Genomic DNA, 14,278 nt, shown 5'->3' on the forward strand with positions numbered 1-14,278 from the left:
GAGAAGAATTAGAAGGAGAAAGGACGATCCTCTCAAGTCAAATTTCATACTGCTTCTCCATATTTCACTTCAGGATCAACTCAGGATTCAGAAAGAGGAGGCTAAGAAACTACCAGACTTAGAAGCAAGTTGTTTTAATTAACTATTTAGCTTCCTGAGTACTACAAAAATATTTCCTAATACCCTCCCCTTCTGTCCTCAATTCCCAGGTGTGGTAGGCACTCAGTGATCCTGCTGCCTGATATTTGTGCCATTGTGTAATTCTCTCCTCTTGAATGCAGCTGGATTTAGTGACTCTCTTCCAGAGGACAGAATATAGGCCAGGTGATGGAATATCAATTCTGAGATTAAGTTACAAAAAGACCCTACCTAGGTTCCTCTTGGGCTCGAGCTCTCTCACCAACTGTTTGCTCTGAGGGAGGCTAGTCGCCACATGGAGAGAGCATGTGACAAGGAACTGAGGGAGGACCATTGGCCAACAGCCTGCAATGAACTGAACCTTGCCAACAACCATATAAGCGAGCTTGCCAGTTGATCCTCCCCCGGGGTGAGCCTCCAGATGAGACTACTTCCGTGACTAACAGCTTCACTGTAACCTCCTGAGAGACCCTGAGCCAGTGGCACCCAGCTAAGTCACTCCTAGATACTGAAGCCACATAAAATCTGAGATAATAAATGTTTGTAGTTTTTAGCTGCCAAATTGGGGGTAATTTGTTACACAATAATATATATAACATAAATGTTTGTACCTGGAAGTGAAGTGCTACTGAACTAAAAATCTAAAAAGTGGAAGTGGCTTTGGAAGAGGGAAGTGGGCTTTAAGGACAGTGTTAGTCAAAGTTTAGAAGTGCCATGAATATACTGTAGAATTTTAGACTTGAACAAGGGAGTTGCCAGTATGGGCTCAAAGGAAAGTGAGAAAAATCTTACAGGAAAGTGAAAGAAAGGGGATCCCTGTAATGCAGTGGAACAAAGTTTTGCAACAACGTCATATGCAGGTATGTGAAAAGCAGAATGTGTCTAATGAATTGGGTGATCTACCTAAGGAGAATTCTAAACAAGTGCTAATGTTGCCACCTGGTTCCTTCTTAATGCTTATAGTAAAATGAGAAGAAAAAAATTAAGGGAAGGACTGTTAAATAAAAGGAGGGCTTGCCAGGACTTGATGGTTTTGAGAATTCTGAGTTCCTCCAGATACCAAACAATGCGAAAATTAAGAAACAGCTTGTGAGCAAGCACTGCCAGGAAAATGCGATCTAGAGACAAAGCCAAGGGTATGTATGACTGTAAAACATTTTTTTAAGACTTCAGAAAAATCAAAGTTGGTTCCTTAGAGTACTATTCAATCATACAAAAGGCCATTCAAAAAGATTAACATCTCCCAGATCCTCTCAACTTAACAGGATCTCTAAGAAGCAGAGGGCTTATGAAGAAGGTATCTATGGGTGTGGCTTTTGTCTAGGGGACTGAATACCAGTGAGACTCACGGGAGGCCCAGAAAATCTTTGAAGGCATTATAACAGCAGAAACATTCACAGCTTGGGACTGAAAGGGACAGACACAGTGCAAAACAAAGAAACCGCTGGACCCCAAAACTGTACTGGCAGGAAGCAGGCTGAGAAAACTATTCAGCTGCAAACAGATTCTAACTTTCATGAAAAAGGAAGACCCAGAAAGCAAAACCAAGAGTTCACAAGATAGAGTCAAGAGTCATGGAGAATTACTCCCAAGCCTTTCCCCTGATTAAAGAAACTCCAACAATTGCTGAATTTTGGACTAGCTATGAACCAGTGACTCCTCTGTGCCTCCCTCACTCCTCTTTTTGGACAGGCATGTGTTCACTGGTTATCTACTGACTGCCTCACCACTGTCTGCTGGGTGGGTAGGGAGAGAACAGCTGTCTCTTTAGTTTCACAAGTCCAAAGATTGAGAGCAACTGTATTCAAGGAACAATACCTGGGGAGCTCCTCCAAATCAAGACCTAATTCAGATGACAAAATTCTGGAACTTAAGCCGCTGCTATAATGGGATGAAGCTTTTGAAGACCATGGGAACAAATGAATGCATTTCGCACAGGGAGGGATAGGAATCACTGGGGGCCAGGAGATGGGACTGTGATAGGTCACTTTTTAGGTGGCTCCCAATGAGTTCTGCTTCTTGGTATTCACACCTTTGTGTAATCCCTTCCTTGTGAGTGTGGGCTAGATTTAGTGACTAGAACGCAGTACAGGTAATACGACGTCAATTCTGAGATTAGGTCACAAAAAGATTATGGCTTCCGTATAGGTACATGTACTCTCACTTGCTCGCTCTGAGGGAAGCCAGCTGTGATGTTCTGAGTTAGGACGTCCTAAGGAGAGGCTCATGTGGCAAAGAACCAAGGGAGGCCCCAGCTAACTGCAGGCAAGGAACTAAGGCCCTCTGTCCAGCAACCCACAAGGAATTGAATCCTGCCAATAAGCATATAAATGAGCTTAGAAGTGAAGCCTCTCTGTTGAACCTTCGGACGAGATGGGAGCCCGTGGCCAACACCTCATGAAAGACCTTGAGCCAGAGGACCCAGCTAAGCTGTACCCACAATCCTGACCCACAGAAGCTATAATATGTATTTGTTATTTTAATCCACTAAGTTTTGGGTTAATTTATTATGATGGAATAGATAATCAACACACCATGTAACAAAATTAAATCACTATCTTTAGAATGGATCCTTTTACAAGACTGTTCATTTTCTTCACTGCCCAGGAACATTTCCAGGCTTACAAAGTAAGCTGAGAATTCTCACCTAACTCACCAGGAGATAAAGGGTTAGTTGGGGCGTATTTTGACTATCAGAAAGTCTACACTCCCCCTAAAGATGCAGAGATGTTGACACACCTCCAAATCACTAAAGATGAGCTAAAGGAAAGTAAACCCAGAAAAATCTAGTAAAGAGCAAAGGACAAACAATGATCTCTTGAAAAAACAAAATTATGGAGGTTCCCAAGGACCTGAAGAGAGAGATGAAAAGATTACATGAAGAAAGGGGCCAAGGAACCAACCTTGTAGTTTGCATTTGCAAAGTCTCTCCAACTACAGGTGAGAAATAGGGGTCAGGAAGAGTCGAGACCTCACTGATTTTCTCCAAAGGTGGAGTCTGAGGTAAAACATCAGGACGACCGAAGTGGACGCCTGGAAAAAAGAAAAGGGAAGAAAATCAATAAATAAAAAGGAAGACAAAATGGGGTGGGGGAAATACAGGGGGGAAAATGTAGCAACTTGGCTTTTCCTGGATAGGAACGGGGAGTAGAGGTCCTAGGCAGATAAGATAGGGCTCAGAAGGAAGGGAGGGAGTGCCCAATCACATGGGAACCCCAGCCCTGGCGCTGACCTGGCTCCACTTCCGCCTTGGTTGTCACTTGTGCCTTGTGCTCCCCAGAGACCGATGTCTGGTAAGTAATGCAGGAGTTGCCGCTGGGGCCTGCTCGCCGAGAGAAAGATGAGCCAGACCGAAACTTTTTGGAAGGAGAGGGCTTCACTTCAAAAGGGAAAGAGAAAGCCTACTTAGCACCCACCTGAGAAACCGTCACCAAGATACAGATACAAATCGCTAGCATCCCCAACACAAACCCAAAGGTGCTCTGCAAAGCGGGAAGAAGGACTAATGTCAACAAAGACAGGCTCTATGAACTACTCTTCAGAGGAGAGGGCGCACATCTCTGTTCACTTCACTCTGGAAAGCAGAAAACCTAGAGGAAAGCAGACACATACATATCTTGCCCCCGCTACACGCAACCTCCATGGCTTTGCTTCGACCTGATGAGATGTCCTCCATTCCGTCCCTCCCTTGTTCTTTAACAGCATCCCCCAGTTCAAGCTGACGAAGATGACCCTCTCACTCTGCATCCTTGTAGCACTTACGCACACAGCACTGTGATACTTTACACTTGCTTGTATGTCACTTTGAAAAGACTTTGAAGGGATTTTCCCATGCTTCTTAAGACTGTCTGGCATGCCTAAGTCCTCTCTGCTGCACTGAGAGATGACTGAGGCCTATGATGAGGAGACGGGAAGGAGTTGGAAATTTGCCAATGGCAGCAGCATTGGAAGGTTGGGAAAGAAAGATACTGGCACTTTCAAACCAAGAAAGTTGAGGGAAGAGAGTAAGAACAACTGCTACGCAGAAATCAGATCAACCCTTTGATCCTAGTCTGAGAGTTCCTTGGCACTGGGGATATGAAGAGAAAACAGAACACTGGTAATACCCTTGCCTATCTCTGTCTGTAAGTCTGGCTCCATCTCGGCCTATGGCATGGATCCTACTCCCACAATGACACTCTTCCCCCCAATCCCACCAATTTCCCAGAAATGCCCCTCACCTCAATGACACACGAAGGGAGAGCCAGGGGAAAAGCAGCAACTCGGAAACCACTGGGACAGACAGAGTGACTGACATAAAGACGGGCAGCAGCTCTCACGGGAGGTGGGTAGAGCAGAAGAGGCTTTGGCAGTTCCCTGACAGAGGTGTCTTGCCCACCCATCGCCTGGAGTAAGGGAGTCACTGGGGGGTCATCTGGTAGAAGCCACTTACGGGGTATCTTCTTGAACACGGTGTTGCACATGAAGCGCTGGAACCGTTCAGCATAGAAGCCTGGGCGATGCACCGATACGGTGTCCTGCAGAGCAGAAGAGATGGCTGCAGAGTTAGAGAGGGGGAGGCCAGCGAGAGGATCGCTATTTAGTCCAAGGCCCATTTTCCTCTAGGCTGAGACCCTAGCAGAAGGGTAGAACCCACAAATGAAATAAGAAAGAAAGAAGAAATTGAGGGGGCAAATCAGAACTGTAGGAGGCAGGAGGAGAGCCTCTAGCAAACGGCTACTCACCCCATCGTGTACCAGCGCTTTCCAAGAGTGCTCCAACTTCTTAACAAACCTGCCAAGAAAAATGTGTATCACATAGTCACAGAGTTTTTAAATGAATGACAGTTTTCTCTTTTATGAAGTAAAGCAGCTGGGAAAGCACTCCCTCTATCACACTGGCTTTCCAAAGAACAGACACAGTAGTGTTTGATCAGGATGGAGATCAAAGCTGCTTCTAGGGAAGTTAATTACCTCCCCCATGGAAAAAGGGTACTTAGTATGTCCCCGGCAAGTCAGGAACAAGGACACTTATTGCAAAAGGAGAAATGAAGGGACAGATGGGCACGCCTGGAAGAGGGGAATTAAAACTGGATGACAATACTCTGGAACAGTAAACCAAGGACTGCCCAGTCCCCGTCAGTAGCGGAAACCTGTTTACAGGGTGAAACTGGGATCTAACCTTTCCAGCTCCTCCTATCGCTTCACTGCCTTAGTTCCACAGGTTAATAGTTAGCACAGGACGCAGTGATCCTCTTTTCTCCTCTGAGGAAAAGAGGAACACGTTTCCAGCTGCATCCCAATGTGGAGTAGGACTCATCTCACAGGTTTTTCACAAAGAGACAGACGGTGTATTCTACCCTGTTGCTTCTGAGGACTGACTCAGCTCTCCACAGAGGTGTATGTTACGTTTGGGAAGGTGGCAGGGTAACGAAGCCAGGGAGACAGGCAAAATCCAGGAAATAAACCCCCATCTGAAACCCAATGAGGTAAGCAGCTAGAATGCGCCTTCACTGTTCCTGTTTCAGGTAGAATTTAGTGACAAACTCCTCTAAAGGAAAAATGTGAATGGTTATCTGCAACCACTCTGGCCCCTCACTTGGAATCCATACGCTCCTCACCTGTAAGACTGGAGGATGTCGATGATCCCAATATAAAGCAGCAGCCTCTCCCCTTTACTATTGCGGGCAGGGATGCCACCCATACTGCTCCGGAAGACAAGAAGAAAACAGTAAGAAAATCTTGGGCCTAGCACATAAGGGCTTCTCCTAACCTCAAGTCAGATCAGGACAGGGAACTGAGACCTAAACATAACTGTCCCATCTTCCATAAACTGGGGAAGAGTGAAAACCTTCCTCCAACCCCAAGAGCCACTCTGGAATATGTATTATAACCTCTTTCTCTCCTAGTCTCACTCGCCTGATTCTCCGACCCCAAGTCCACCAGAGAGAATCTAAAGTCACCCCTACTCAGCAACGCTGGAAGTGCTCAGATAACTCTGAACTTCCTCAGTACTCTCGTAGTTTAATTCATACCCACTAGGACTCTCTTCTTGAGAGTCACAGTACAGGACATCTTAAAAATGAAACCACTTCCAAGACATTTATGATGCTTCAGTAAATACACTTCCTTGATAGAACCAGGATGGTAAGAAAGACGCCTTCCATAAAGCTGCCTGTAGTTAAATTAGCTTTGGTGAAGTTCTAATAGAATATGCAGACACGTGTCTAAGACTCTAAGTACATTCTTTCTGAAAGGTGTTTTAATCTTCAATAGCTCTCCTTCCCAGATGTACTACAGATCCCCCACTTAAGCCCTCCTCCTTTCCTTTTACATCCTTAAGAAGGCTTGTTCTATAGTTCTGTAAGTGTTAAGACTGTCAACTGCTGAATCGGGGCTACTCTTACGCCAGGGTCTGCATTTTTTCCTCAAGAAAAAAAAAATGCCGAGTCTATGCTCTCCATCCTGGTGCCCCTGAGCCCACTCACTGGTCATCAGTCTCCATGGTGCCACCTCGCCGAGCCTCGCCCTGGATAGATTCCATAGCCGTGGAATAGAGAGCCTTTTGGGGGGCTGGTCTGCGAGTGTCAGCTGAGGATTGTGCTTCACTGCCTAAGGGCTCTCGTTGTGCATGATCTATGTTATGGATCGACATCAAGAGGCTATAGTCCATTATCTTGAAGCTCTGCAGCACCTAATGGAAGGAAAAAAAACAAACCATGTTCTGAGCCTTGGGAGATATGAAGACTTTTTTCAGGATCTCACAGCTTTCCTGACTCAATTATTTTTTTTATTTTTTAAGATTTTTTAAAAGATTTTATTTATTTGAGAGAGAGACAGTGATACAGAGAGAACATAGCGGGGGGGGGGGGGGGAGATCAGAAGGAGACGCCAACTCCCCGCTGAGCAAGGAGCCTGACATGGGACTCGATCCTGGGACTCTGAGATCATGGCCTGAACTGAAGGCAGACACTTAACTGACTGAGCCACCCAGGCACCCTCATTTTTGTCTTAAGTTTATTTTATTTTATATATATATATATATATATATATATTTAAGATTTTTAAAAAAAGATTTATTTGGGGGGGGGCACACAAGGAGGGGGAGGGGCAGAGGGAGAGAAAAACTTTAGCCGACGCAGGGCTCATTCTCATGACTCTGAGATCACGACCCGAGCCAAAACCAAGAGTTGGATGTTCAACTGACTGCACCACCCAGGCGCCCCTAAAGATTTTATTTTCAAGTAATCTCTACACCCAATGTGGGGCTCAAACTCACAACCACAAGATCAAGAGTTGCACGTTCCCCCAACTAAGCCAGCCAGGTACCCCAAGATTCAAGTATTCTTGACCTCCAGGATTAACTATAGGCTTATCCTTTGCTCCTCCTACTCCCTGGAGAAGAATATATATATTAACTTCCTCTAGTCACTCATTATTTCTATTCCCTCAGCTTTCTTCTATTTCGGTAAATATGTATTAGGCCACTGCCTAGCCCACAACATTCCCTGTTTGTTCTTTCCTTGTATCTCTTTGTGAAAAGAGCATTATATTCTCAAGGGAACGTGGAATACATATCTGTGCTATAAAGAATCCGCAAGGGAAGTGTGGTAAAAGTACATTTCATGATGCAGTATATCTGTTGCAGGACTTTATATGACCAGCTTTGATTCAGTTCAGTATTTACTGAAGCCCTACCACCTGCAGGCATTGTGCCTGTTTATGGGGACACAAAGATACTCAAGAGTTTCTGTTCTCAACAATATTATAATTTAGAAAACAAATGTAAAAATAAATCCAATAAAGTCTAATACATGCAACAACAGAAGTGCTTACATGATTGATAGTACGGAGGAGATCAGGAAGTGATATGCAAATAAGTTTATGAAGAATAAATTAGAAAGTAAGTCCAAATAAATAAAGGAAGGACTATTTCAACGCCTGGAAGCATGAAACAAACAGCCCAGTATGTGCAGGGAGGTATAATTTGGTACTGCTAAAATGGAAAATGCAAAGGCCAGATGTGGCAGATTCCAGAGGCTGATAGAGGCAAAACGACAGGCCTGATGTGTCATACTAAGGGGCCTGGATTCTTTTTTTTTTTTTTTTTTTTTTAAGATTTATTTATTTGACACACAGAGGGAGAGTGCACACACGCACGAGTGTGGGGGGAGTGAGGGGGGGAGGGGGCAAGGCAGAAGCAGGCTCCCCACTGAGCAGAGAGCCTGATGTGGCGCTTGATCCCAGGACCCTGGGATCATGACCTGAGCCGAAGGAGACGCTTAACCGACTGAACTACCCAGGCGCCTCAAGGAGCCTGGATTATATCCTATGGTTCTCAACCCTCTTTCCATTCCAGAACAGGGTGCAGAACAGTACACTCACACCAGTTCCAGCAGCCCACTCTGGTGATGCAGCTCAACCAAGGGTATTTTGCTAGGTTGGTGGGAGAAAGGGATGAAGAAAGCACAGGAGTGATTCTTGTGCATAGTTTGAAAACAACTCTCTACTGTGTCCAGTCCTTTCAACCAAAGGAGCCAAACTAAACTAGGCATTACCCTATAAGTAGATGCAGAGTAAGCAAAGGACAAGGATGGACAACGCTATGGAGTGAGTAGAGGAAGATGATCCCACAGTAGCGGTTGAGAAAAAAACAATCAGAAATGTAAAAACCAGTAGGGAAAGGTGCCACAAAAACAAAAAGGTACATTAAGAAAGTGGAAATAGTCAACTTTCAAGCTGCAGAAAAAGCAAGGAAGGACTGAGAAATATTCTCTACTTGGCATCTGAGGTGGTCTTGAGGGAGAGTAGTTTAACTGAAGGGGTGAGAGCAAAAGCCATGACAGTGGGTTGATGCAGGAATAGGAGACGATAAATGAAAAGGACAAATGGAGACACTGGAAAAAAAAAAAAAAAATCCTCCAAGGGCACCTGGGTGGCTCAGTTGGTTTAGTGACTGCCTTCAGCTCAGATCCTGATCCCAGGGTCCTGGGATAGAGCCCTGCATTGGGCTCCTTGCTCCACAGGGAGCCTGCTTCTCCCTCTGCCTCTGCCTGTCGCCCCCCCTGCTTGTGCTCACTCTCTCTATCAAATAAATAAATAAATAAAATCTTTTAAAAAAAAGAAAAGAAAAGAAAGAAAGAAAAGAAAAAGAAAAAGGAAAAAATCCTCCTAACCTTAAGATGGAAGAGATAAAAGTTGGCTTGCATGCAGAAAGAAAACAGTTGATAGAGGCTGAAGCCAGGGGAGCGAAAGGAAGCAAGATTTGAAACAGAATCCTAAAGAAACAGTCCTGAAAAAGTGATTGACTTGGAATAAGCCACCAAATTGGGCAGAAAGGAGATTAAAGATGGGTAGGTGTATACATGTTTATAAACTGGGGATGGGGGTAGGACAAAGGGATGATATGGAATAGAAGACTAAGGTAGTCTGTTGAGAAACAAGGCTGGGGGATAAGAAAAAATGGTTTGGATAGTGCCAATCATGTGACATCTGTGCTGAGAACAGGAAGTGGACTCGTGAACAATACTGAGTCTGGACAGCATCAACCTACAGAGATGCTGGTAGAATAGACACAGGTGTGTGATTTTCTTCAGCAGCACTCAGCTTCCAAGATATAAATCTGAATTTGGCAGGCAGGACCAAGGCCTGAGGAATGATGGTGCTGGTATGAAAATAAGGAGACTCTAGGATGATGAGGCCTAGGAGAGGTAAAGAAAATGAAGCCAGGTGGGAGAGGATAAACAGAATGTAAAAATGTAAAGGCTCAGCAATAACCTAATGTAAAAGTTATTTTAAATGAAGTCTGGGACATGTGGAGCTAAGGAACTGAGTCCCATCTCAAACAGATCTAATGCCTAAGAACAATAAGCTGTTTTAGTGGCTGAGATTTTTGGTATCTGAGAGGGAAGGAAATATGATAAACTCACCAGACAGTCACGCTGTAGGGTCTTACACAGAGCATTGTACATATCAGCATCCAGAAAAAGACCATCTGGAATGTCTTGTAAGAAGTCCAGGTCTTTAAAGGTGGGGAGAGGCTTCTCTCGCTCTTTTTGGGAAGCCCGGCGTTTGTAGGTCGAGCCCTTGAGGTCATATTTGATGTGCATCTTGACCGACCGTGGTAAGAGATTGTTCATCACCACAATTCGAATGTTCTTACCACCTGCCTGCACACAGTACAGTCCATAGAATTTAGGCAGCAAAGTGCGAGGATTCTGGTTGAGGTTCTGAGGGCACAAAAGTAAAAAGAAGCAGGAGAGCAAGTCAGCTGATTTTCAGTGAAACTCAAGAGTAAAAGCTGCCTCCCACCTTCCTTGGTCTGCTATATGGGATTCAGGTACAATTTATCTGCCCATAAGCCCACATCATGTTTGTTTACAGTTTCCCAATACTTCTATCTCAGTGATCAATCACCGCCAAGCTGAGCCACAGACCCTCCAATACAGTAATCAGTCAGGATACTCAATATATGATGGGTATAGTCTTTTAAAGAGGTGTAAGAAAAGACCATGTTGAAAAAGTCTTAATTCTAAGCCCTTGGTATAGTGTATTCTTATGGGTGTGATGCAAAGCAAACCTAACTTCTCCAGAAGCTCTGAGAGCAGTCAGTCAGAGTAAGATGGAGTAGAGTACTATCAAGAGAAGTAACCCACCTCATTCCCTAGTGTAGGAGGTGGCCTAAGAACAGAAGACAAAATTATCACGGAATTTCAACTTTGGGTAGGATGGTCTAAGTCAAATAATACCTAGAATAGGACAGATAGGTGCACCTAAGTGGCTCAGTCAGTTAAGCATGTGCCTTCGGCTCAGGTCACGATCCCAGGATCCTGGGATCGAGTCCCGCATGGGGCTCCCTGCTCAGCAGGAAATCTGCTTCTCCCCCCTCTCCCTCTTCTACTCCCACCCCTACCCCCCGCTTGTGCTCGATCTCTCTCAGATAAATAAAATCTTAAAAAAAAAAAAAAAAAAAAGACAGATAAACAAAACCCCTTTTAGCCCCAGAGAGGCAAGAGAGATGGGGCAAAAAGCCACAAAATGAACTACATCTTTAAGACAGAAGTGCTGACATTGTGTTGCCCTGCTGAAGAGAGCCTTTTTTTTCTTTTTTAAAGATTTTACTTATCTGAGAGAGAGTGAGCACGAGAGACAGCACAAGCCAGCCTTGTCCAGGAGTGGAGTGGGCAGCAGAGGTAGCCAGTGCTCCTCTTCCCTCACCATGTAGTATCCTGGAAGCAGCTTCTGCAGAAACTCCGCCTCTTTATGCTGGACCGTTTTAATGATGAATTCATCGTCACTGGACACGTAGAAGAGGGAACCACTAGCTCCAGAGTTGCAGAGCTCAATCAGCGGCTCACTGCAGAGGGAGTACTGGGGCCCAGAAAAGAGAGAGCAAGAAGTTCAGAAATACCAGGGCCTGTCCAACCAGAAATTAAGTATAGATGCAATTCTGTTCTAAAGGAAAATTACAGCAAGACTGTGGAGAGAGGGTCTTCCTTTGGGAGGATCCCTCTGATACTGGAGTCATAGGCTCCTGAGAACCAGAAGCTTACCAAGTAATCATCAGGCCGGATACCAAATAACTCCCGAAAGTAACGAAAGGCAACAGGTGCATAGGTCTTGAACCGAAAGTCATTGTAGTGATGAGCAGGGGTCAAGTTGCTCCCTTCGCTGTGGGGTTAAAATAGAAAAAGCTGTAATTTACCAGTCCCTGTCACCCAGGGAGTCCACCCTGGGCAGACACTCAGAGTAACTCAGAGGCAGGTCAATACATCCCTTCTGAGAAAACCAGAGGGATCAGATGAGTCAGTTGCTTAGTGGGACAAAGCCACAGCATAGGGATTAAGACATGGCACAGGGAATCACACTGCCCCCTACCTAGTGCACTGAATTGCTTTTTAGGGCTCACTCCAAAGGCCAGAGGCTCACGGAAACATTCAAAGGACAGCATCTGCTCTCCAAATCCTCTGTTCCCACATCACCCCAAGATCAAGTTAAAGACTGGACATTGTGGGGCGCCTGGGTGGCTCAGTCGTTGAGCGTCTGCCTTCGGCTCAGGGCGTGATCCCGGGGTCCTGGGATCGAGCCCCACATCGGGCTCCTCCGCTGGGAGCCTGCTTCTTCCTCTCCCACTCCCCCTGCTTGTGTTCCCTCTCTCTCTGGCTGTCTCTCTCTGTCAAATAAATAAATAAAATCTTTAAAAAAAAAAAAAAAAAAAAAAAGACTGGACATTGTGCACATGCCTAAATTAGACCTGAACCCCTAAAACTGGCCTGAGGTTGATATGAAAAAGCCACACTTCCCAGGACATTCCCCTGAACATTAAGTACCTGGGGAAGAAGATACTCTCCACCACATAGAAGTCTTGCATGAGGACATCACGCTCTGGTTTGGTACTCAGGCTTCCCACAGTGTGAGTAATGCCTAACTGGATGGCACCTTTCAAGGCAGATGAGGTTGTCTGAGAAACAGAAGAGAAACGAGACGAAAGTTTCTAGTATTAAATCTGATCAGAACAATAAAAACTCAGGAGGGAAGAGCCAGAAGAAGCACTCAAAAGCAAATGCCCTTCTAGTACTTCAGACTAAACCAGGACAATCCAATTCCTCCATCCTCTTGCTTTACATGGCAGTTAAGCCTGGTAAAGATTGAAAGGGTATGAAGATACACAGTAGCAAAGGCAGCGCTGTCTGAATCAGCCTCAGCTAGGCAAGGTGTTCCTGCCTATCCCTATCTATAGCTGGAAGCCACTATCCGTATCAACATTTGGAAGATATGTTGTACTGAGAGAACAATCTTAAGTCTCACTCCAAAGATTGCTGCGCACAGAGTATCTGGGGATCTCCAAACATTTTATTCATGAAATACAGAATGCAACTAAAATTAACTGATATCATGATGGACTACCTGGCTACAGAAGTTTCAGTCCTTTAAGGCAGAGCCTGATTGGTGTCCCAAGGACGACAGAGTGGCAAAAAAAGTTCCTAACTGAAGAAGAAAGCCTAAAAAGACTCAAATTATTTCTGAGAGAAGTGTTTAGATTTAAAATTATCACACTATGGTCAAAACACAAATTGAAGAGCCTCGCTCGTACAATCCCATGGGAAAATATCACATCATCTAGGTCTGTGCTGTCCAGTACACTAGCCACTTGCTACCGATGGCTATTTAAGTTAATCAAAATAAAAACTGAAAATCTGCCTTTTCGGTCTTACCAGCCACATTCAAGTAAGACTAGTGGCTACTACTGGAGAACACAGATTATAGCACATTTCAATTACTGTAGAAAGTTCTGGACAGTTTCATTCTAAATGATTTCCTTCATCCCCAACTCTCACCAAGTATTAAATTACTTGTATTTCTACTTAGTCCTCATTAGGCACTAAAATGGTAACTAGAGGGGTGCCTGGCTGACTCAGGGTCATGAGTTTGAGCCCCATGTCAGCGGTAGAAATTAGTTTATTTTAAGTAGGCTCCATGCCCAATGTGGGGCTCAAACTCACAACCTCGGGATCAAGAGTCGCATGCTCTCTTGACTGAGCCAACCAGGTACCCTGCTAGAGATTACTAGCCCCCCCAAATTATCTATCTCCCCCCCTATATATATATATACACATATATAAAACTAGATTGAAGTGTGTGCCTCTCCAATTAGCCTAGAAACTCATCTTTTTGTCTAAATGTTCAGCACATAGAACTCAATAAATATCCGTTGAATGGACAAGGGCCTCGACCCCATTCCCAGAGAACGTCAGGTCCCTGACAGTACAATAAAGGCAGAGAACACACAAGAAAAATTTACGTGGGCCAGAAACAGGACTCCAAGAAATCTTCATACCCTGTATCAAACAAGGAACAGACACTCAATGGAAAGGTTGAACACTGTCCCTTGAGAAGCCTGAGCACCTCCCACAGTGGTCCAGAACTGAAAGCAAACTCTGAAGTCCAAGCTGTATGACAGCTCTTGTGCAAAGGCTTAGGACATCAAGAAATGAGACAAAATGTGAAGAGTAACACCAAGGGGACAGAACTATCTCTTCCTGGAGTAAAATGAAAGGGTTCCACCCAGACACACCTTTTTATATGTCGTCTCTCCTGAGGAATCAACACCTCGGTGGCCTATTTTCTTGATGGGCATGCCAGAGGCATAAGGCACCTGGAAA

At 44.8% G+C, this 14,278-nt stretch overlaps 1 protein-coding gene across 9 annotated transcripts in view; it reads right to left on the reverse strand.

Moving 5' to 3' along the window:
- The window catches only part of PIP5K1A (phosphatidylinositol-4-phosphate 5-kinase type 1 alpha), a 37,459-nt gene that overhangs the window by 2,019 nt on the left and 21,162 nt on the right, over positions 1-14,278 (reverse strand). For 6 of the 9 annotated variants that reach the window (XM_026486628.3, XM_044379675.2, XM_057310286.1 and 3 more), the window contains 11 exons: positions 14,191-14,271; positions 12,446-12,576; positions 11,669-11,786; positions 11,334-11,486; positions 10,046-10,345; positions 6,605-6,810; positions 5,738-5,821; positions 4,863-4,911; positions 4,571-4,655; positions 3,371-3,517; positions 3,042-3,171 (listed from right to left, as the gene is read on the reverse strand). In XM_026486628.3, the coding sequence (XP_026342413.1) occupies positions 3,042-3,171; positions 3,371-3,517; positions 4,571-4,655; positions 4,863-4,911; positions 5,738-5,821; positions 6,605-6,810; positions 10,046-10,345; positions 11,334-11,486; positions 11,669-11,786; positions 12,446-12,576; positions 14,191-14,271 (1,484 nt within the window). Of the gene's footprint in view, positions 1-2,626; positions 3,172-3,370; positions 3,518-4,570; positions 4,656-4,862; positions 4,912-5,737; positions 5,822-6,604; positions 6,811-10,045; positions 10,346-11,333; positions 11,487-11,668; positions 11,787-12,445; positions 12,577-14,190; positions 14,272-14,278 lie in introns of those variants that run through there. The other 3 variants (XM_048220574.2, XM_044379677.3, XM_057310285.1) reach the window with 2 other exon arrangements.

The sequence above is a fragment of the Ursus arctos genome, unplaced genomic scaffold (genome assembly GCF_023065955.2).
Source record: "Ursus arctos isolate Adak ecotype North America unplaced genomic scaffold, UrsArc2.0 scaffold_12, whole genome shotgun sequence".
In the NCBI taxonomy this organism is placed as follows: domain Eukaryota; kingdom Metazoa; phylum Chordata; class Mammalia; order Carnivora; family Ursidae; genus Ursus; species Ursus arctos.